At 43.5% G+C, this 23,413-nt stretch overlaps 1 protein-coding gene across 5 annotated transcripts in view; it reads right to left on the bottom strand.

Annotated features, from left to right (window-relative positions):
• Positions 1-9,059: 9,059 nt before the first annotated feature.
• FBXW11 (F-box and WD repeat domain containing 11) overlaps positions 9,060-23,413 on the bottom strand; it is a 75,769-nt gene continuing 61,415 nt past the window's right edge. For all 5 annotated transcript variants that reach the window (XM_040573122.1, XM_040573125.1, XM_040573124.1 and 2 more), the window contains 8 exons: positions 22,203-22,340; positions 21,436-21,554; positions 20,167-20,416; positions 18,877-18,995; positions 17,914-18,024; positions 16,813-16,891; positions 15,078-15,266; positions 9,060-11,542 (listed from right to left, as the gene is read on the bottom strand). In XM_040573122.1, the coding sequence (XP_040429056.1) occupies positions 15,105-15,266; positions 16,813-16,891; positions 17,914-18,024; positions 18,877-18,995; positions 20,167-20,416; positions 21,436-21,554; positions 22,203-22,340 (978 nt within the window). In that variant the 3' untranslated portion in view covers positions 9,060-11,542; positions 15,078-15,104. The remainder of the gene's footprint in view (positions 11,543-15,077; positions 15,267-16,812; positions 16,892-17,913; positions 18,025-18,876; positions 18,996-20,166; positions 20,417-21,435; positions 21,555-22,202; positions 22,341-23,413) is intronic.

The raw sequence follows: 23,413 nt of genomic DNA, 5'->3' as shown, positions 1-23,413 counted from the left end.
TGGGCCTGGATCACAAGAAAACCCCATCAGGCTGCGACAGAGCAACCAAAATGCACCTTTAGAATTCCCAAGGGATGAGTCAGTGGGGTTTTAAACTTCACTGATGATTGCAGCCTGTTTCAACAGTGCTCTGAGCGACGCAGCTTGCGTCTGGCATGTGGCGCACCACATACATGGGAGGGCCGCGCTCCTGCAGGCTAGGCCTAGCCTAGCATTTTTAGAGGAAGCACTGTTGGAGGTGGGGAGAAGAATATCTTCACCAGACTTATTCTTTGCATTATACCTGGAGTAGTGACCACAACACCCCCCTGCTCCTGGTGCTGGGCAGCCCCCGGCTCTCGGGGCAGCGCAGGGGAAGACCCGCGGCCTGCATGGCCATGCTTTACCCACCCCGTCAGGAGTTCCACACCACCAGTGACGCTGTGTTGCTTAACTCAGGCTGGAAGCTTTTGGCTGTCAGAAACCCGTAGTCCAGACCGCTACACACCTTAAAAATAAGGACGAGAGCCTTGATCTTGATCCAATGGGATGTTGTGGTTGGTGCTGTAAAAATACAGATGCTGAGGGCATGAATCTGGACTCACTCTCCTGGAGAAGTGCTGAGAACTCAATCCTGTAATGTGCTTTCCGCATTAACCAGAGGGCTCCCATGGGAAACTCAGCCTCTCTCAGGACTAGGCTTGAAGGTGGATGAAGGCACTGGCTCCACTGATTCCAGGATCTCCTTCCAGATGAAGGATTTAAATTCTGAAATCTCTTTTTTCAGCTTTTTTTTTTTTTTTGTAAATACACGATGATTTCACCAACTGTATTAGAGAAACATATTTCCCAGAAGTTCCTGCATATCCTTAGCAACAGATTAATTACAAAGATATTAAAAAACATTTAGAAAAAAAAACCAGAAGACTATTTTGAATTCTTTTGTGACCTTTTTCCCCCTATTACTCTTCACCTGCAGGAAACAAGTGAGCATGGCTGGTAGTACAGGAAGGCCCAGGCAGTGACCACTGGAGCATCTTCCAGTGGATGCAGGTAAAATGGGACCCAGACCAACATCATGTGGCACACATGAAGCCTTACCTAGAGAAGGCAAAAAAACATCCCAGAAAATCCCAGGGGCAGCTTGATAGGGAGTAACTGCTGCAAGGGTTCACTCTGCTAAGAGCTAGAGACAGAGAACGAGCCTTGTGGCTGCTTGCCACAGCACTCCCCAAAGAAATTGCGTAACAACACTAACAGCCATGTGGGACTTCTAAAACAGTCTGTTCTGTCATTTAAAAAAATACAAGTGTTCACAGCAGCTTCTTTCCCACTTCTCTTGAGCATCAGCTTGCTTATTTGAAAGACAAACAAGTACACATGCCCATGAAACCCTAAGGAGACTCAATTACTCTAGCCCTTTTTCTCTTTTTTTTTTTAAATCATGAACACATCCTTCAAAAACATTCCCGTTTGCAAGTTTTAATAAACTGGCACAAAGGACTGTTCAGATTCCCAAACTGCAGCAGCCACATCTTACCACCGCAAGCCTGGGGAAGGCAGCTGCCAGTCACGGCTGGGACCTGCAAATCTCCTGCTACTGTTCAAAACAGAGCTGCTCAGAGCCCACCAAAACCTTGAGACTGAGGAGTCCCCACTGGAGACCTCAGCCTGGGACTGACCACCACATTACAGCTGTAGCTGAGAAAAATCCAGGGCACTTGGCTGAGAGCATTATTATAGCAGCATCTCAAGTGCCACAGCTAAGTGCTTGCTTTCCAGAGATGCCCTAGAGAAGTTTATCAAATTTAAGAAGTTTATCAAATTAAAACAAAGAATCCAAGGCAAAAGAGCACAAATAATTGAACAGAAAGAAGGTAAATCTCATGGCAGGAAGAGAGAATACTCTGAAAAACATGTGACGTAGAATGGCAGTGTGGTAAACAAACCAATGCAACCCTGCAAAGACAAAGACAATACTTCACGGGCTTAAACTTCTTCCAGTCTCTCTCCTCCAAAGCACTTGTGTTATTGCCCCCAGCACAGGTTAAAGCACCGGGAGCCAAGTCTGTTCCTGCTGACAGCTCCCACGGGGATGCTGCCCACCACATTGTGTGCTTGGGGCAGCCCCTGGCTGCCAGGGCTTTGTCCACGGCAGATCAGCAGCACACAGCACAGGGCTGGGGCACGCTGCAGCCAGGCACAACGCTCCTCCTTCTTGTTCATCAAATTTGGTTCTGAGCAAGACTTCAGCATTATCCTCAGCTCAGGGATAATCCGTATCCCCAGCACTGAATTCCCATCCTGCTGCACCCCCCAGCTCTGCAAAGCAGAGGCATGGGATAACCGTGCTGCTGCTCAGCCACTCCTGCTGGGAGGTGCCACTGGCTCCAGCGGAGGCTCTGCGTCAGGTCAGAGGCTTTGCTGGAGGGATGCATCAGCTCCTGAGCAGCCTTTGCTACCAGCACGGCTCTGTGGGCACCCTGCGATCTCCTCCAACCAAAACTGCAAGCACCACCTCTTCACCCATTGCCCTCCCAGCCCATCTGGCAAAGCTAAAGCCCCAGGTCTCCAGCCCGGCTGCTCCCCAACATGGAAGTCTGTCTCAGTGGAAGACATACGGAAAAAAAGTGAACTTCTCTTCTGAGTATGTTTGGAAATTAAAAAATAAAACCTTCAAAAGATTGCTTCAAAGGAAAAAAGGAGGAAAAGAAAATAGAAGATTTTAGGCTGTGGAAAAAAAGTAGTCAAGAGATACAAACGCATCTCACTTTATTTGCACTGTGCCGTGCCAAGGAAAAGATGAAAACGCAATTCTTTAAATTGTTCAGACAAGGAAAGCTGTTTCTACTTCAGACTGAGACCTGTCTGCAGATTTAAAAAAAAAAAAAAAAAAGGGCCACCCAGTCGGGGCTGACTTACCACACTGGCTAGCAGGAGGCTTGGGTGCAGCTTTTGGCGCTTGGCAGAGCAGCGGCCTTGTGTGCGCTCCCAGAGGAAAGGGAAGTCACTCACTTCAGTCATCCCTGCACCGACACGTTTTGCACGAGCGTGCTGGAGCTGAGCAACGTCTGCCTGTGCGGCGGATCCACAAACACATGTTGGGAACATTTCGCAGCTTGTACTCCGTGTCCAGAGGCAAAACATCTCCCACAAGCAGGAACTTGCTCCCATCCATCTTCTTCCTCCTGCTGGCACACACGGTCACTGCTATTTGTGGAGCCTTTCCAGCGAGTACCTAGAATAAACCTCCAAAAATATATATCCCTCTCGCTTCTCCAGAAGGGAAAATTGCTGTTTCCTATCCCCCTGGGGGCTTTTGCCTTGTGGAAGCAGCTGCTTGCATTGCAGCTGCCTCCTGTGGGCAGGGTAAAGGCAGAGCCAACAGCACCCATCTCTTCTGTCCAGGTGAGGTGGTGGGTGCCAAGCACAGGGATCCACCACTCCGTGCCGTGGCCACTATAGTGGCAGAGCCACGCTGCTGTCCCCAGGAGGCCATGGAAGAGTTTGGCCAGGTAATTTTGCTGTTTGAAGGGATGAGAGGCATCTGGTAAGGAGGTAGCACTTGGCTGGTAGCAAAGGCATGGCGTAGGCACAGGCAGCGACAAAAGGGACAGGCGCTTGGAGAAGAGGCAGGAAACCTCCCACTCACTGTACAGACAGGAAAAAGGGCAGGGTAAGAGGCTCCTGGATGCAATTGACAGCCCCATGCAGCTGCTGGAAGCACCCACATTTGGAAACCAGCTAAAATCATCACCAGACGCAGGTCTGGACCGCAGGTCCCAGTCCCCTGTAGTCTCCCAAGTCTTCAGTGCACATCATTTGCGCCAGTGCTCAGCTCCAGCCTTCCCATTGCCATCCCAAGGCCGCTTCAGGTCCACCTTAGCAGCCACATCCACGTCCTGCCTGTCGTGAAGGGGCTGGCATGAAACAAAGGCTCACCCCCAGCAGCTCTGGTGTGTGGGCCTTGGTAGGCAGCGGCCGTGGGCTGCCCCCTCCCTCCCCAGCACCACCACTGACCTGAGCTACCCCTCGCCTTAGCACCTCAGCAATGGTTTCCATCTGATGCCCAGAACAATTCTGAAAGCTTCCCTCAAATAACACACAAATAACAGATCTAAGATTCCCCTCTAGGAGCTGGGCCATGTTGAACTGCAATTTTTGGAGGACAAACACTGCCAGCCCCCGCTGCGTTCCCTGCTGGGATTTCAGCACCACAGCCTCCTGCTCTTCGGTAGGTTTGGCATTACTCATTTTTAATCTATCATCTACCATTTTCTGTTCTCTGTGAAGAAGAATGAAACATCCAACCCTTCTCACGGGGGTGTAAGCTCATTTCCGAGCCTGCAGCCAGGGGAAGAGCCTCCCGAGCTGCACATTCCCAGCAGCTCCTCAGGAGGGAGGTTTCCCAGCCCATTCTCTTGGACAAACTTACCTGTGTCCCTCCCAGGCCCTGAGCTGCTGGTGGACATTTGCACAGGAGACCAAGAACGCCGCAGGTTCCCAGGGGAAGGGGTTGGCAGAAGGCACCATCTCCTGCATTGGGAGGATCTTGGGAAAAGAGAATCCTGGGAAGCAGGGCCTCAATACACACAGCAGTGGTCTGGGAAGACAATTCTTCATAATGAGACCCCCCCCACACACACACACAGCCCCCCCTTTTATTGCTGAGTGACACCACATGGCACCAGAGATCCCTTTGGTTGGTTTGGGTCAGGTGCCCTGGTGATGTCCCCTCCCTTGCCCAACCCCGGCCTGCTGGCTCTGGGGGCTTGGAGGCAGTTTTGACGCAGTGCCAGCAGTGCTCAGCCATAGACACAACACTGGCGTGGTACCAACGCTGTCCTAGCTCCAAGCGCAGAGCCCAGCGCTGCGTGGGTTCGCTGCACCCCAGGCAGCCCCCTACCCCTGCTCGGGTGGCTCCAGCAGCCCTGCAGCACCCCCCCAGCTGGGGGCATTGCAGCAGGGGCTGGGTGTGCACACAGCTGGCTCACAGCACCGAGCCTCCACCATCACAAATAGGGTGCTGCGAAACCCGAAAAACCTTCAGGTCAGCCTCCAACTTGGAACCTGTCTCACTCAAGCAGCAAGGAGGACATAAGCACCCAACGCTCAGGTCCTGCTCTCCCTTCCCTAAATCCAGGGCCAGTCAGGGTGATCCCCTGCATCCCCCTGCAACTTCTCCCAGGCTCTGCCTGCACACCCGAGCAACTGCCTGGACACACACAAACCCCTGGGCTCTGAAAGTTGCAGCTCCTCAACCCAGAGGGTGGGCTTAAACCAGCAAAACTCTGAATGTGAGAACTCAAAAATAGGAACAAGTGAGAAAACAGCCACTGAAGCCCTGCCTGGGAAGCACATTTCACTCACACAGAGGAGGGCTCCAAGGGAAGTTCCCTTCTGCACACCAAAGGAAACCTGCTCTAAGCTGACCCAAATCATTTTGCTCTTACTTCCAAGCCCAGGGAGCAAGCAGGCTCAACCCTGCTCTCATCCCTGCTCCCTGAAACTGCAGAGGGATAAGATCTGGTAATTCTTTTGACCTAGGAAGGTTTTGTAATGCTTCCCGCACGTTTGCATGCTTAGCTGTACAACTTTGGGAAGAAATGCCAAAAAAAAAAACATTCCAGGTGCTTTCTTAATTCAGTCCACAAGATGATAGATCCTTCCAAAAGGGTTATTTGTAAGAGGGCAAGTACTTCCAGGGTCACCTCGCTGCTGATAATCAATTCCTGCTCTGTTATAAGTAGCATTTTTGCAGCTATTACCCTGCACTATATCCGCTGACCTGCTGTAGCATAAAAGCTACAGAAATGGCACTGAGACAACGTGAAATAAAATATCTTGAAAAGGGAGAAGAGAGACCACGCTGAACACCACCAGGTCCCATCACTCAGCCAGGCTGTGAGCACCAGGGCTCCAGGCAGTAAGTGGGACAGCAAGGTGCAGAGCTTGGCAGTTAACCTTGGAGGCAATCCTTAGCTTTAACAATATTTTTAAGAAAACCTTTGGTTAGCAAAATTTCCTTACAACAACTGAGGACAAGGTCATACCCGTGGTAAGCAGGCAACTTAAGGAGCTGTTCATCCATACACATCCCAAAAGATCCGTTCCAGAGGCACGTGCTATTTACCCTCCAGCTTACACGTCAGGAACTGGAGAGGCTTCAGGACAGGCCTGTTACAGTCACACCAGCCCCTTTTCCTTCCCTGAGCCTGACTAAAAGCTCCCAGCTCCAGACTAGCAAAGAGGTTTGGTGCCTGCCCAGTATTTGCTGCAGGACAGTGCTGGGCAGCATCCACCCCTGATCCAGCAAAGAGCGAACACCTGAAACTCATTAGCTGTAATTGCTGCCATCCCAGGTAGGTGATGACCCAGAGCAGGAGATCTGGCACAATCAGGCTCTGGAGAAATACGACCACAGCCATGCAGGACAGGAAAGCAAGGTGTTCTTTGCATCCAAGTGCTCTCCGCACACGCTGTTCCAGTTATTCTATCTGTGCAAATTTTCCCCCTGGGTAACCACCACCTTCCTTCCCCAAGTCCAGGCAGCATTGCTCACACTCCCCACTTGGATCTTCTGCATCTCACAGCTGCTCAGAAAAAAAAAAGCTTCTGGAAATGGTGAGAAGCAGAGGTAAATGAAGAGCAGACATCTGTGAAGGAAAATAAAAAACACACTGCAGCAGAGAGTCAGCAAAGTCAAGCAGAAAACTCAGGCCTGGACTGCTCAGCTCTGTACCTGCCAAGGAGAAAGCTCTGGGCTGGACAGTTTATAGTATCAGGCCCAAACATCTCTTGCTCAGCCCAAAAACACATCTCACTGCTCACTCTCCCACCACGTTCTTGAACCAGGCTTTCCACTGATTAATTTGACTAAAGTGCATTTGTACCCAATGAAGCACATCAACATGGCTCTGACCTTGAAAGCCAGCCCAGGCTGAGCTGGATCTCTTTAACAGGAGCCTTTTCTGCAGGCAGTAAGTTTGTTGCAAAGCTGCTATCTCACAGTGACAACAGAGGAAAAGCCCAGGGCAACCTTCCTGCACGCACCGACATGCAACAGCAGCCACAAGCGGGCACCTCATGGCAGCAGGGGGTTACCAGAGGCAGGGGATCCACTGACAACTCTTGCCATAAAGTCACAACAGCACAGCCCACTGAAGCCTTTCTTCAGATGGGACTTTTAAAAGACTCACACAAGTTATTTGTAGTTACCTGTCAAGCACTTGCCTCTCCAATCCTCTTCACGAACTATGCTCATGGTTTGCTGAATCAAGCAAACCCATTGCTGCTCAGAAGAAACTAAGCACAAATTAGGACACAGCTGCCCCCACAAACACAGGGCACTGAAGGACATTACACACACACCCATTGCCTCACTTCTAAGCACAAACCTTTCCATCACCTGGTTACAGCTAGCAGCAGCCTGGGGTCCCTCATCCCCTGGGAGCATCGAGTCACAGCACGCAGCAAAACCATCTGCTTGTGTAACGTGATCAGACAACGAGCAGGGTAAAACCCAATTCTCCTGTATATTTAACAGCCACAGCACCCTCAGACCTTGAAATCTGAGAATACTCAATAGCCTCTTCTTAACCATGCCCAGATGGCCCCAGGTTCGCTCTACTCACCTGGTGCTTGCAGGCTGGTTGGCAGCAGCACAGCTGCACCGTGCCCAGCAGTGCACCCCACCCAGCTTTGGGCAAGAGAGAAAAGTCAAAAGGGGGCCCCAAACTCTGGGAGGATGAGTGTGAGCACCCAGCAGAGGAGCTTCAACTTCACTGCAAAGCTCTCCAGTGGGAATTAACAGAGACTGTTAAGAATATTAAGAATACAACTTGAAGAAAAAATAAAAATCTGAAGCCCACCCAGGTGAGATGGATTTTAAGTTTGATCTCAAAGTTTCTACTCCAGATTTTCACGTGGCTCTTATGGATAACGATATTCAGAAAGACATTCACAAGGGCTTTAAATAGTTTGATGAGGCTTCACTTTCTACAATGCACTTCTAGCAGAAAAATACATGAAGATTTCACTTGCTTTCCTCTCAATGAAGTGCAGCTAGTCTGAACAAAAGTGAAATTTCTTTGAAATTATCCGGTGTCAGATTAGGCCAAGAAGAATAAAAGTTACCTACAGAGAGGAATTTTGAATACTGAATTTGCTAATACTTAGCCAGAACTTGCTTCATATTCTTAGCAGTGCTTATAGTACCTTTAAAAACATTTCAGGTAAGCACATCCAACTTACACCTCACCAAAAATAACACTTCCAACAGAAGATCACTGGTGAGCCCCATGGTAGGCACACAAAGTCAACCCAGTTACCAAAGATGCCCAAAGCCACAACAATTTAACACAAAGCGTGCCTGTGAACGGGTTTGGCCACCACACCGCCCTCATTCCTGTACCTTGACAAACCAGCAAGATCCCGGCCAGACCCCTCATGCTAACAGGACGAGGCAGCACCACGAGATCTGCACGATAAATCACTTCTGGTCAGCCTGTTCAGAACTGAAGTGTCAGAACTCATTAACCAAGCAGCAGCAACGATTTCTCAAATTCTTTAAAAGCAAAGCCTGCTCACAAATAAAACTGACAGAATACCAGGGGACAGAAGAAATACCAAAAACGTTTAGCCTTTTTTGTTACTGATGTGATGCCACAGAACACACCAGCAATTTTTTTATTGTGGTTGTCTAACATAAGATCTTTGAAGGACTTACGCACCCTAGTCACTGCACATTAGCAGAAGAAAATCCAAGAAAAGCAGTTTTTCTTAAGACACAGCTAGCATCAGAAGACCCTTTATCTGCACAGGGCTCAGGGCACAAATTGCTTTAGCAGCCCAGGAAATAGGTAATATTTTAAAAAGTCTATCTGCATTCTTGATAAAATAATTCTTGCGATGTTTCTGCTGATGCACGGAACAGAAGTGCTGCAGAGCAAAGCAGAGAAGTTTCTCCAAGATCGGTGAACTAGCTTGGTGCAGTTTTTCACCTTGTCCATACATTAACTAATGCATGATACCACCATTTAGTTAGATGACGTTACTGATCCATTTATTTGACAAATTAAGTTCAAACTTTTTTTTATTAAGCACATTCCACGGTACAAAGCTTTAGATCATGAACGATATCTGTACAATTTAACAGTTTCAATAAGCTGTTCATACACCAACTTTCCAAACAGATAATTGGCAAACATAATTACAAGTTAGAATTAGACTATCCCAGTGCTTTGAAACATTAATATAGCAGTAATGTACAGTTGCTCATTTATGTTAGCAAAACAAAGTCCAGAGTGCAGCCAGGATCACTACCATTAATCCCAGGAGTCAAGTTCCTTGGGTGCCAATCACAAAAGTCCACTGCTATGTTACACAAAGCACAAAGAAGTTTAGACCGCATGTTCAAATACCATTATCTCCCAAGGAAAAACAGGAATTTAAGTCTTACACATGCATTTAAAAAAGGACTCCATTTTTCAGAAACAAATACCTTTTTCTTCAGGGCTGCGACAGATTTTCTTTTTAAACAGTTTAATATTAAAGCTATTAGATGAGAAGGGTAAAGTAAGACACTTTCACAAACTACTGTCAAGCTTATCAAGAAGTGATCTTATGGACGCTTAGGAGCGTGTTTTTAACCTTCTGTACTTCATCACATTCGGTCATCTTGATGAAATAAATATCGTTGTAGTAACACGTAAATGGGAGTTAAACTTAACTTAAACACTGATCCCAACACCTCTCTCAATGTGAAGAGGAAAAAACCTTGAGTTGCACTTCTGTAACGTTTCAGTAATGTCTTGATGAATGCTTTCTCTGAACTTGTCTGACACAGAAATGCTGCATCTAACCATAGCTGTTCTGCTGGTAAGCTCAGGATCGATCCCTCGGCAATCTGACATCCCTCAGCCTTTCTGATTGTAAAAGGGAAAAATTCAAACCCAAGAAAGTGCTGCCAGAGGACAAAAATACACGACATACAATGATCAAAGGAATGACAATACATTTCTGTGCCAACACACATCTTCCCCAGGAAAACAGGCGTATTTCACGCTGAGTTTGACTGAAGCATTAAAGAAAAGCCACCAACAGACATAGTCACACATGGCTAATGGAGATAAAATATTCAAATTCGCATTTGTCCATGTCTTACTCTGACATAAGAAAAATGCAGTAGCGTTTATACGACCACATAAATTAGAGGGGAGACTATGACAATGTAAGAAACTACCGAGGTTTCCAAATAAAAGCATGCTAACGAAGAGAAACCATGACCAGGACATTGCAATATGGTTACAGCTGATAGCCACAGGTAAGAGAACTAGCATGGTAATCAGAACATTGACCTGAAGGGACCTCCACTCCACCGTAAGGAAGTGTTACAAATCAAACATAAATAAATTTAACTTTGGCCCATGGCACCTTCTCCATTGAGCAGACCAACTAATGCTAAAGAAGGACATCAGCAGGCAGTCGTGAGAACCTACTGGTGTTAAAAGAAAGACATCCGTAAATACTGCGGCACAAAATTAAGATACAGAACATAAATTAAACATTTTTTAATTTTTAAAAAGTTTAGAAATTACATTTTAAAATATGTAGTTCCCATTAAAAAAAATCCTAATGAATACTGAAAACCTCCTTTTGCAGAGAAAATTTCTAGGTAACTCATATTAACCCCTACAGTGCCAGTAGTTAGAACATCCTGCTGCCAAGTGCTACCACATTTTGTATTAGTGTGTAGTGTCAGGAAATCCTGACTCCTAGCACCTGGAGGTTACACTGTTATGTACATTATATCTACATGCTTATACAGTATTTGAAATGAGGCAAGCACACATGGAAAGGTTTTACTATACCAAACATTAAGAAGCATAGGACGGCTGTAGTACAGAGCACAGTTAAAAGGAAACGACAGTGCTATACAACTAGTTTAGATAACCTAACCTGAATTACAGGTAATTTTTAATTTAAAAGAAATTATTGGTGCAGAAACAAGTAAACTGTAATCCAAAAATATTACTGAGCAATTCAGAAATATTTCTAAGAGTCCAACGTACACTCCTATCAAACAAAACAGGCTCTGAATCTGTCATGAGATTAAAGTCTAAAGGACAATGGTGACTTTGAAAGCAAAGCTCTGTACATTCTGGGTATGTGTTTGGCACCCAAATTTCATTGGAGAATGTTTTTTTATTTAAAGTCAGACAAAAGTGCAAAGCAATATAAATTAGGCCAAGTCCTTTCTTGACTTCTGATTTATTTCTGAAAAACAAGCCATCTGAGTTCAGGTTCTACGGACAATTTACATGTGAAGCTTTGGATTTCTCATTGCAGGGAAGGATAGGCTTCTGAAATTCATCTACTCCAAGTCAGTGAATTTGCAGTAAATTCAAAGACGACCACTGAGCAGGAAAGATTAAGAAATTTAGATATAGATTTGTGCTGCTTTGCATCTACACAGCATCTAGAACCAATTCTGACTTTAGATGTCGATCAACATCTTCAGGCATGTAGTAGCCAAAATCCAGTAGTTCAAGACTGTGAAACCCTGAAAAAGACAGAAGACAAGCTGAACTGGCAGAACACAAGTGTCCAAAAGCAACATTTGAAGACATCTGGAGAAGGTTAGGCACATACCACCACTTGTACACCAGGCTGAAACTACAGGAACAAAATACCTGCAGGGAGCACACCACTTACCGTGACACGTTCAGGGGGCACTCGCCTTTAAATAGTTCATTGTGCTACAAATACTTCCCTCAAAGACAGACACCTCCCCGGGACACTGCCCTCATAACTGAATTCAGAGCATATTCTGCAAAGAGCAAGATTCTCAACGGCCCACATTCTTGAGTGGGAGGTCCCTTCTGGTTGGCACTTTTCTTACACGTCTGGTTGGGGACCAACAGGTGAGCCATACGCTCACCTTGCTCAATGCCACCCACTTCACTGAAACAGCGGCCTACAGCAGCTGAACTTTCTTCTCCTCCATGCTGCAGAGGAGCATGGTTTGCACTGACACAAAGTTCAGTTCTTCCCGTACACTGACGAAGACAACTGACAAAGTCAAGTAGTGCTACGTTTTGTTTACGTTGTCGAGTCACGTGATTCTTACAAGCCTGGAGACCGAATTCTTACCATAATTAAATCTGAACTTCAATTTTACTTGCCACTTTCCCAAAACCACTTTTGTGGACAACGGCGAACTACCCTGCTCTGGTACAGAAATTCCCATGAAAAGTTAAAACATCTTTAGGCACTTCCCCCTTGACTTCCCCTCCCCCTAGCCCAAGGCCTAGTGCTTAATATAAGAATATTAGACTATCATATGGTAACAATTTTTATCATGTTACAATAAACAACAGGAATTCAACAGAAAGCAATAAAACTCTTGCAGCCAACTGCCAGGACTGTCAAAAATGATCCGCTTTGAAGAGGCATAACATTGCAAGCCTTGTAAAAAAAAAAAAAAGCAAGGGCACAGGGCTGTTTCAAAATTCAGAAAACTATAATGTTTGAAAGAATATAAAACTGTTTCATTAAATGTCATAATGAAATATTAGCTGTTTGACCATAATTGTATGTAGATTTATGTTTTGTGGATTCTGAATTCAGACAAACCTGTCATAAAGTGACATCACAGCATCTCTCCTGTATAGGAAACAATTATTAAGGGACCATCATTACCAACACCGACAGTTCCCAGGATATGGAGGCCTGCATGTTTTCAGTTCTGCATCATGGGACAAGTCAGACATAAGCCGTTCAAAACTGTCAAGTGTGCAGAATTTGAAAGGAAGAGCACACTGCCAAGGGTTCTTCATATTTCATCGACAAATCTCCATGACAGTGGATCTTATGGGCCACATATGGCAAGAAAGAAAATAAGAACACCAGCATATTGCTGTTCAAGCAAATTGAAATACATTTTATTCAACTCCTCATTTCTTTTGAGCTTAAGACACACTATGTATAGCTTTTCCATGAATCAAAGCTAATAAGAGAAACCTGCCAAATGCACTGTACTTTCTGTACAAAAGAATTTGCCAATCTCCACCTTACAAGCGAACAGAAGAAGGTACTAGTGAATGAACTGGAAGATGGATTAAGTTTGTTCCCAAAACTATTGTCACCTTCTCACACGGACTATTCTATATGCCTGAGAAGGCGTGCAAAGATATTCTGAAAGAAGAAAAGGTTTCCACAGAGAGGGAAAACCAACTTCAACAAGCCCTGGAGTTTCCACACAGAAGTTCATCTAGGTAGTGACCCAGGTGGCGCGGAAGGCAATGGCAGCATCCCTGTCTTAGATGAGGTCAAAGTCCCTCGGGACATGACCATCAGTGACCACACCAAGCTTTCCACAACAAGAACACAAGTGTGCCACCCTGGACTGAATGCAATTCTGAAGTGGAAGTGACAGATAAGGAGTGCTGGAGGACCTGCCTGTTTGGGTAGTTTCAGGATTTATCTCCCAGGAAAATGCATCTTTTAGCCACTTCCCCATCTGACATAAACAGTAAGTTTAGCACACTACGTTCTGCAGATTTCTGCTGGCCTTCCACTGCACACAGAATAAAGAATTTTTTATTCTTTTTATAAAGAATAGTGAGTTTTTATTAGATTACCCTTGCAGCAGTGCTCTTGATGTCAAAATTTCTTTGGAGTTCTTAAATGAACTGCTCAGTATGTTTTATTCAATACTGTAATAACTTTTGACACTAAAAACTATGCTCAGATTTTGAGTTTTTCACTTAGAAAGGGAGCATAAGGACATATGCATGAAATACTGTAGGGAATACAACTGATTCCCTAACACTCAAGCAGGGCAGAATTCAAGTTTGTATGAGCAACGAGAGCTGATTTAACTGTTCTTTGCTCAAGATCTAAGAGAGCTGGATATACATATTTCCTTTGGTTTTAAGGAAAATGAAGCAGCCAACACTTTCCTGAGGAATCCTTACAGGGAAAAGGAAAGTAACTTTTAAGAACCTGCATCCCAAAGAAGCCAAGTGTGTCTTCACAAGGCAAGGTACTTCCTAGCCCAAAGATCCTACAGAAGGAATGGAAAAATCTGAGGAACTCATCGCCACAGCAGGAATAAACACAGATAGATAATGAAAATCCATGCTAACACCAAGACAGGGAAAGCATTTCCCACAATGATTAAGCCAACTACTAATTACGTACTTCAAATAAAATAAATCCTTCCTGTTGAGGCAACGTTACTCCTAATTCCTTTTGCTGCGGTGTATCCACTTCCTTGGAAGCATCCAGTATCAGCACAGGCAAAGACAGGGCACTGGAGAAAGGGGCAACTGCTCTGCTTTAGTAAGGCAATTTCTGTGCTTCCAAGTCCCAGCATTCACAGCTATTTATAGCACGAAGTGCAATTGTTGGCAGCAATGTAGATGACATAAGGAAAAGAATCCACTGTTCTAACAAACAGATCTACAGCGGAGCTTTTACCCACCGTGCTTAGAGAACTAAAGCTTGCTGACTTGCAGAAAAATGGAAACAAAATAGGCTAAGTCCATGTGCATCGTCTTTGACAGCTTTGAGTTGCCATGTTGCCTAACGCGTCATTTTTAGTTCTGAAAGCTTTCCCTGTTACTTGTGGATATCACAGAACTGCTCGTTTCTGATGAGCACTTGTCCAAAGATGATACACATTTTCAGTTTGCTAGAGAGACATTACAATGCTTGTTACAAAGATTTCACCGGGAAAGAAGATGCTTCAAAAACTCTGAATGACCCTGATTTCACTGGGTACTCGGAATGCCTGTGTAGTATACCAAGTTTCCCTCCATCTCCAAGAACATTGTGAATGCATAATAGCTTTCCATATTTTACCTTAAGTACACAACTATAAACAGGAGAGATTATAGAAGGCATGGGGCTAAGATGATATGACATGATAAATTCTATAAGCTGAAGCATGACTACAGGCTAGATAACACAAGAAGTGGCATAAGAAGGTTTTATTTTCTTAAGGAAAACAACGGCTTGTTGTTTTGAGTAGGCCAACCTGCAGATGGAGTGATAATTTTATGAATGTGTTATATGTGAAGAGACAGACTTACCTTCTGAGGGTAGTAAAGTGCAGACTGTTATCTGGAGATGTAAGTGTATGTTCTAGATGGAGAGCGAGTCTCATTCTGGGCACTGGGTGGCACATTTAAGAAATCCCAAATCAGAATTGTATCGTCATGGGAACTACTAATGATCTGAAATTCATCAAACTGGAGTCTAAAGACACGTCCTGAATGTTCCTGTGAGTAACATGAAATCAGTTAGCAGGCCAAGAAGAGGATAACATTTCATTACACTTGTACTCGCGCATGTATCTGGACACAGAATGGGGTATTAAAATTCTTGTGCACTGGTTAAGAAGCCCTTAAGTTATAATTGCACTTGAGTTTAAGAAAAGCAGATTTCATACTTAAGCTTTTTTTCAGCAAAACAAACAGCTTTCAAATCAAATGCTTGTAAAAACCCTGCATCTCCCCTAGAGGGGCCAGCTGTAGGTGCTGAGGTTATTAAAGACAAAAGCAGCCTATCAATCAAGAAGCAGCAATTTACAAGGTTGGCTGGCACTGACACTCTACCAGGGCTCCTTCTCTTACATCAGATCTTGCATTCAACACTGCTGCTAACCCAATTTCTGTACAGCCCTAACACACCACATCACAGCTTCATCTAGGACACATGGCTGAAAGGATCATTATGGCTCACTTACTAGTAAAGACAGACCGTGTCCAAATGCTGCCGTATAAAAATGAGGTGTGGGAGTACATGCTCCATCAGCTCTTTCAAAGAACCTCAAAATGACACTAAGAGGCCCAGAAAAGGTTCCCCTCTTTGACCTGCTTATCTATTTTTAAATCAATTTAAAAGGATTACGCGACCTTTAGTAGAGAACTAAGCAGAGCTGTCAAATTCATCTCCAAACTATAATCTGAGCTACAGTATACTCACTGAAGGGAAAGAAACAACTTTTTACTGAAAAACTAAATATACTGCATTCACAGGGAATACAAGAATAGTTAAATCTCGTCTCCATGCAAAGACTACTGAAATGAAGAAAAATTAGAAGCATTTCTAGCAATGTAAGCTCTTCTGCAGGTGTTGGAAAGGCCAAGCACAAGCTAAATATGCCAGTCACCATCATATACAGACAATAACTTTGGGTCGCTACTAGCTTGGACAAATGTCAAACTGACTCCTGAAGTAAAATTTCATGCACATTTCAGTGAAAAGAACAATGAAGTCACTACCCCAATATCTATATTTAAGTCTATCATAAATCAAAACCTTTATTAAAAGGAAAAATGCAGCTTAAGCAACAGCCTTAACTCTGGTAGTCCCCTGATGTGATTACAGTTCCTGTGGCAAGCCTTTCAACTCATCCCCCTTTCTCTTAACACATTTCTTCCTTCCAAACTGTTTGGGAAACGCTCACAGAATTCCTCCCCCCACCATCTCCCTTAATAACGGGAAATTCAAAGCTAGCACTACAATGATATTAAGGAACCACACCAATAACTAGAATGATCTGACACACTGTTGGGATGATTTATTTTTGGAGTATTTGAGAAAGTAAAGCTAGAAAACCTTAACTTTTTCATTTAAGCTTTGATCCAAGTAATTCAGAATATCGTGATATATACGTTTTTCTCTATTCTTAGCATAAGAAACAGACCAGGCTTTACAGAGAACATCCTGAATTTCTCACCTATCCCACTACAAGGAAATAAAACACCTCTCCCTCTCAAATAAGAGATTTCAGATAACTCCAAATGAATTAATTTTACATACCACTAATGTACGCAAGCATAATGTACTTGCTGGGGCACGTGGGTCAAGAGCAGCTTGCAAGTCCCAAACTTTAATTTTGCTATAAAGTAAAATAAGAAGGTTGTAATAGTGTTTTCAAGTATAAACATAGAAGAAACATCTAAAAGCAATGGTAAGAACTCCAGATTTTCCCTTCAGCTAATTTATCAACATCAAGCAAAATGAAATTTTATGCATAATTAATGCATAATTAAGCATTTATGAAATACTACTGACGAATCTCATAAAACACAAATAGGTTTGTATTTTTTAGCAGCAAATACAACAATGCCTTTGTAATGGACCAAGTGGGTTGTTTACATTAAAGACAAATGAACTATTTTTATATATACAAGCCATTTTGGAACTGCAGAACAGGTCAAAAGCCCACAGCACTACTGATCAATTGCAAAGTCCAACAGGAATTAGGCTGAGACTGCCAACCCCAGTGGCACAATAAACGCAAATAAAAGGCTAGAGACAATCAGTTCAAAAATTGTTTTTAACAGCTGTACTGTTCACTTGAAGTGCAAATCGGGCGGAGAAAGAACTGGAGAATTCGGACACGGATCTAAGTTGTCCTGAATCTAATCAGCAATGAAAATACAAGAAGTATTTACAATACAATACAATACAAGAAGCCTTGCAAGAAGTGCTCATGGTGGGGACTCCTACCTTCAACTTATCAGAAAGAGCAACCGAAGAGTTCTGAAAGCCCTACGAGGTATGTTTACTCTTTCAGTAAACATTTTGTCTTAAAATAAACTAACAAAAAAAAAGAACGCCTAACTACTCTGAGTACATGGACCTGGCAAGGAGCAATTCCTGAGAGAAGAGACAAAAGAATGCACACTTTTTTAGACTGGTGGTCACTTCGGCCAAACAAAAGTTTATTTTCTGTGAAAAGTCAAACTTGAGTGATAAAATAATTTTGGTGTGCACTGAAGACTGCCAGAAAAGCAGTTTGTCTACTTAAAACTGCAGCCTGCTGTGTTGAACCCTTATTCTGCACACAAGACCCAAAGGCTTTCAGAAGATGCTTTGTTAAGGCAAAACCTTTTGAAATTGCTTTCAAAAACATACCCATCATAGGCTCCACTAACAATTCTCTTGTTGTCGAACCTGATGCATCGAACCAGTTCTTCGTGGCCTTCTAATACTCTTAAACAGGCACCGCATTCAATGTCCCATAGCCTTAAGAGAACAGAAGAAAAAGTGAGTACTTCAGGTTCAGTATCACTCCTTAGGACTTACATGCAGCTATCTGCTGCAAACTATTGAATGGTTTTCTGTGGAAAATACCACAATTTGCTAAAAAAAAAAAAAAGGCAGCTGGTAGAACTAGATGTCCCTTTCATGCAATTCAGAGAGAAATTTGTGTTGCAGCTGCAGTATATCAAAATTAACCTACTCATTCAAAATTACATGCAATTTATTTTTATATTGACATGGTTTAGTGAGTGATATTGGCAGGGGAGGGGACAACACGACAGTTGGACCAGATGATCTTGAAGGTCTTTTTCAAACTTAATGATTCTGTGATTCTATTTAGGGACACTGTTTAGTGGGTGATACCGGTGGTAGGGGGACAGTTAGACCAGATGATCTTGGAGGTCTTCTCTAACCTTAATGGTTCTATTATTCTAAGTGTTGCATACTTGCTAAATTATTTTAGGAAATCATAATACACTTTTTTCTATTCTGCATAAATCAGTGGTTACTAGAGGTTCCAAAAGTAACTAAGAGAACCAGTGACCAATATCTTGCTCATCTCTCCAATCAGGAAACAAGGTGATGAACTACAGGAATAGACAGTTTTGCTTACCTTTGTCTGAACCTCACAGTCTCACTTTTTCATGAGGATGTGATACGTTTACTCTCTCACTGAATTAAATACCAGTTACACATCATCTGCTCTAATGGCCAGCCCTACCAAAGATGCTTTTGCATGGGTAGGGCAGCAGCAAAGGTGGTGGTGGTGAGGAATCCTGTTACCTTGTACAAACATGCACTGTTACATACCAAGAGCAGCTCGTTGGCACCCACCTAATGGTATTGTCAGAAGATCCACTGACAACTAGTCGATCCCTGTACTGCAGGCATGCAATGCCACGCTTGTGCCCATTTAGAGTACGAACAAACTCACACGTACTTGTGCTCCAGACCTGTGAAACATGAGATAAACATTCCTCTGAGAATTATACTTAAAGAAAGGCTTTTTACTTTCAACAGAAGCCGTTACAAACTCAGAAGTTTGAGGCTGACCTTTGCTGGACAGCAGAATGAAAACTTGCTATGCGGTGTTAAAGGAAAACTGGCACTACGGGGCCTAGCAATGACAAGAGCCAGCAGCACTGCTGTCCTATTGTACATCGAGTCAATGAGAAAGACTGGGGGGATGTTAGGGGAAAGAGGGGGAGGGTGATAAGCAAAACATTCTGAAATGGTAGACACTGCTCCAACAATTTCAAAAACTTGATGACACTTGAATCACTTGGTAAGTTAGTAATCATTTCTACAAGTGGAAGTTACCCCATCCATACACAAAAATAACCCCTATTTTTTTACCTAAGAAATTTCTAGCAATCTACTTTTAAGAGAAGACCAAAGCTGTAGCCTGTAAAAGTTTGGTGGCTGCTTCTTCTTTAAGATTAAATTATTTGACCAACTTTGTCCATTCCTGGTGAAATGTAACTGAAGTTCTAATCTAAAGTATCCATGTAAATAAAGTGGCTCATTTTCCAACAGAGTGCAGCAGGATCTTTGGCAGATATTTGGGCATGAAACTGCCAAGAGCTTTTTGGCACAATCTAGGGTAGCTCTGGTTCTAGAGAGGGAATGGGGAAACGCCTTTATTATATTAATACACTTTGGGTAACACAAATCTTCTGGTATGTGAGAGTCTTCAAATACAGCACTTTAATTCTTCAAACATGGCAAAGTCTGGTTCAGCTGCTGGGAAGGTGTGGTGTGGAAAGGCAACTGCTGATAAATTTCATGTCTGGAACAGGACTGCCAATTGAAATAAAAAATACTGTTTGGAAAAAGGCACAAAATGTGCCACATTTAACAAACAAACCGATCTAAAGACTAGAGTTCAAACAGTGAGCAGGCTTTACTTTCTTGCAATTGTACAACAGAAGCCACAAAAATGTTACGAGCCTAGTTATGTGCATACGGACATTAGCAGCTAGTACAAGGAAGCAGCTAGCTGAATGGTAAAGAAAAAGGCACAGAACATTATGAAAACCTCAGCTATTCAGGTTTAGGTCGCAACACTCAAGCTTTTCTGGCTTGGTAGACATTCAGACCTAGATGAGAGCTCTACCAACTTACTTTAATGGTCCTGTCACCTGACGCTGACACAATGTACTTGTCATCGAAGTCTACCACATTAACAGCAGCACGATGGCCAACTAAGACACGGCGCAGGGTGATGTCAGTAGGCGATGCCATATCCCAGACAGCAATGGATCTGTCCTTCGAGCACGTCACCATTAAGCCATTACTGAACCTCAAATGAAGCACTGCTTCATTGTGATGAATCAGCGTGTTCAGAACTTCACCTGTATTTACATCCCAAACTCTGCAAAAGAAAAGAATTTTATCCCAAAATGAAGGAAGATGACTACGTACAGTGTACAGTGCAAACACACACAGCTCTGCTACCATCTCTAACACGGAGCTCTCTGGCTACTTAACTCCTCTTTGGGCTTCAAGAGGGCAGGAAGACAGGAACTGGGGAAGTATCTGAGTTCACTTCTTAGAGTCACAAGCGATAATTAACAGCAGCGAGCAGTCGAGCTAGGAAAAGCCTAAGCTGGGACCACTGGTAAGAGGAAGGGCTGCGTAACAAGAAGCACAACTCTACAACTCCTTCTAGGATGATTAGAACCTGTACTATGTATAAGTTGTTTAAACAAACCAGAACAAATACTACCCAATATGTTTTTTTCAGTTTTATGCCATTCATTCAGTTACCACATACCAGTAGCAACTGGAAGGTAGCACCCTCCAGGGCTACCTACTAGCTTACATCAAGCAAAAATCACTACTAATTTTATGGTAACTGAAGGCTGCTATCATCAGTTCTTAAGTTTTATAGGTTGACACTGGTAACATTGATACAAGACACCAAGAAAGAGACAATGCCATTCCAACGAACTGTACCCGAGCATATGTGTATCGGACATCATCTGACCAGTGAATTCATTGCAAGTATTTAAAACCATCAAAATCACTGTCAGATGAACACTCCATATACACCAAGTCTCCTTTCATTAAGTCATAATTAAGCTATGTCAGGTGACATGAGAAACCCTAAAGGCGAAATCACCACGTAGTTGGCCCATCAGCCATCCCACTTCACATTGTGCTTTGAGTCCTACAGGTCACATCCTTTCAAAATGCATAACACTAAAAAGCACGAGACGAATTTGGAAAAAAAGTGCTGAATGTGATGCTTTGCAAAGTGCAAATAACTTATTTTGGGGATAATTGTATCACATTTATATTAGGGATTTTGACATTTGGAGATTATTTCAAGTGTTTCCAGTCCTGATACTCAATTTTTATTTTTTATTTTTGCAAAAACTTAACACTCACCTCACTGTAGAATCTGAAGATCCAGTTACAATGACTCTTTCATCATACTGCAGACAAAGAACTGAGCCAGTATGTCCTGTTAATACTTTCAAACATTCCAAGCTTGTTTTGTCCCAAATCTGTTAAAGATAAAAAGTATAAATGACTTATCAAGATCAAGAACATGGATTCAGGAAACTTAAACACTGCTGCTGCAGAGAAGGGAGGAAGAAAACCAGAGAGTGCCTGTCCAAACAGAGGGTCTGTCCTGTCCTCCCTTTTAACTTCATGAAGTCTCTTTGACGCAAGTTTTTGACAGAACAGTGAGATAAGCAATGATAATGAAAAGAGAAAAGCCCATTTTGCAAAAGGAAATGCCATGGCACTCAGGCAATATTAGCATGAAAGCAGCCTATTTGCATGAAAGCTAAGTATTAGCAAGGAAGAAAGACACAGCTAAGGACAGTAAGTAGTACACCGCCTTCATTTGTGTACGCGAACTCTGATTTCACACCCTGAACAAGCGTTTCTCTGCATGCGTTGACTCTGAACAAGCATTTCTTTGTAGCCAGCAGTATTGATTTCCTGGGTGGCAGTCTGCAAAGTTCCTAGAGCAAAATGCAGGTGAAGACTTTGCAGGGCTACAGAGTACATCCCATCTCATAAACCCTGCACAGATAAACACTGCCCCAAGAAGAGATGAGAGAAATCAAGGAAACGCCAACAACTGTCCCTCCAAAGCAGATTTACCCATCGATATCTATGGAAAGGACTGAAAAAGCGTTTACCTTAATGGAGTTATCTCGTAGGCCACTGATTATCTTTTCATCATCGTACTGTAAACAGTAGACACCTTTGCTATTTTCGGAGCGGCACTGAATCCTTTGCAAATTATGTCGCCCACATCGCCAGTTCGATTCTATAGTCTGACAAGAGGGGAGACAAGCAGGAGTTAGGCATGAGGCTGCGTGCTTGAGCACGATCACTCCAACAGATGCACAGCAATCCTTCCCACTGTTACAAAGTCCACCCTTAAATTTTAAGCCTAAAGACTTAAATGTTTCCTTCCCATAAAAATACACAAAACAATGAATTAGGACTTTATTTTCTCATGACAAGACCTGCTTGGAATTCAGTTTCCCCCTGTATTTACACCACCATCTGACAGCAGCACCGAAGACCAAACTGGGAACTTGTATGACGCCATGCTCAGCATCACCTGAGTAACACAGAGCCCCACATGGACGTTGTCAGCAGAGTTCTTGGACCGTCCCGTCCCTTCCCCTACCCAGTCATTTCACCTGGTAGCTGTTTTTATGAATCCTAGGGATTTTGAGACACGAACGCTCCCACTAAGCGCCTTAAAGCCTGAAAAAAAATAAAACTAACGGGGGCTATAAAAATTAAACCATCTGAAGAATTACTAAAGGTTTTGTTTTTTTTTTTTAAATCCCCCCCCCAACTTAAAATCTAAGTGTAATTCTCAACATCTTCATTCTGAAATACATTTTTAAGGTAAGAGACCTGACACCTTCAAAGGAGGCACACTATTTCATAGCAGAACCAGAATATTTCTATCTTTTCATCTGCTGTACTACTTGTGTGGAGACCAATGTTGGTTTCAAACAAATGTGGGATTTTAAGAAACACGGGATTTTGGTTAGAAAGTTTGAAAGGAGCACTGTAAGAGAACCAATGCACAGAACTCTGGGACAACACCCGCAGTACCCAGCACGGCTGGGATGCCTCCCACCTTCCAGTACAGGCACCAGAACACACCACAGATTTGATTGTTTCCCTGGTGCCACACCAGTACTGCACAGAAACCTGGGGTGAAGCTGCTCAACTGTCAGTTTGTTTGGAAAAGCATGTTTACAATCAAATCCTAACCATAAAAGCAATACCAGGCACCTCTGCTGTTCCATGCAGTTCTCTCTCTCCTCTCCAAGACTGGAAAACAACTGAAAAGATAATTAAAGGCAAAAGTACAGTGCAAGTG

Source organism: Cygnus olor, chromosome 14 (assembly GCF_009769625.2).
Source record: "Cygnus olor isolate bCygOlo1 chromosome 14, bCygOlo1.pri.v2, whole genome shotgun sequence".
NCBI lineage: Eukaryota > Metazoa > Chordata > Aves > Anseriformes > Anatidae > Cygnus > Cygnus olor.
The sequence above is the reverse complement of the archived record's forward strand: the minus strand, read 5'-3'. Positions and strand labels throughout refer to the sequence as shown.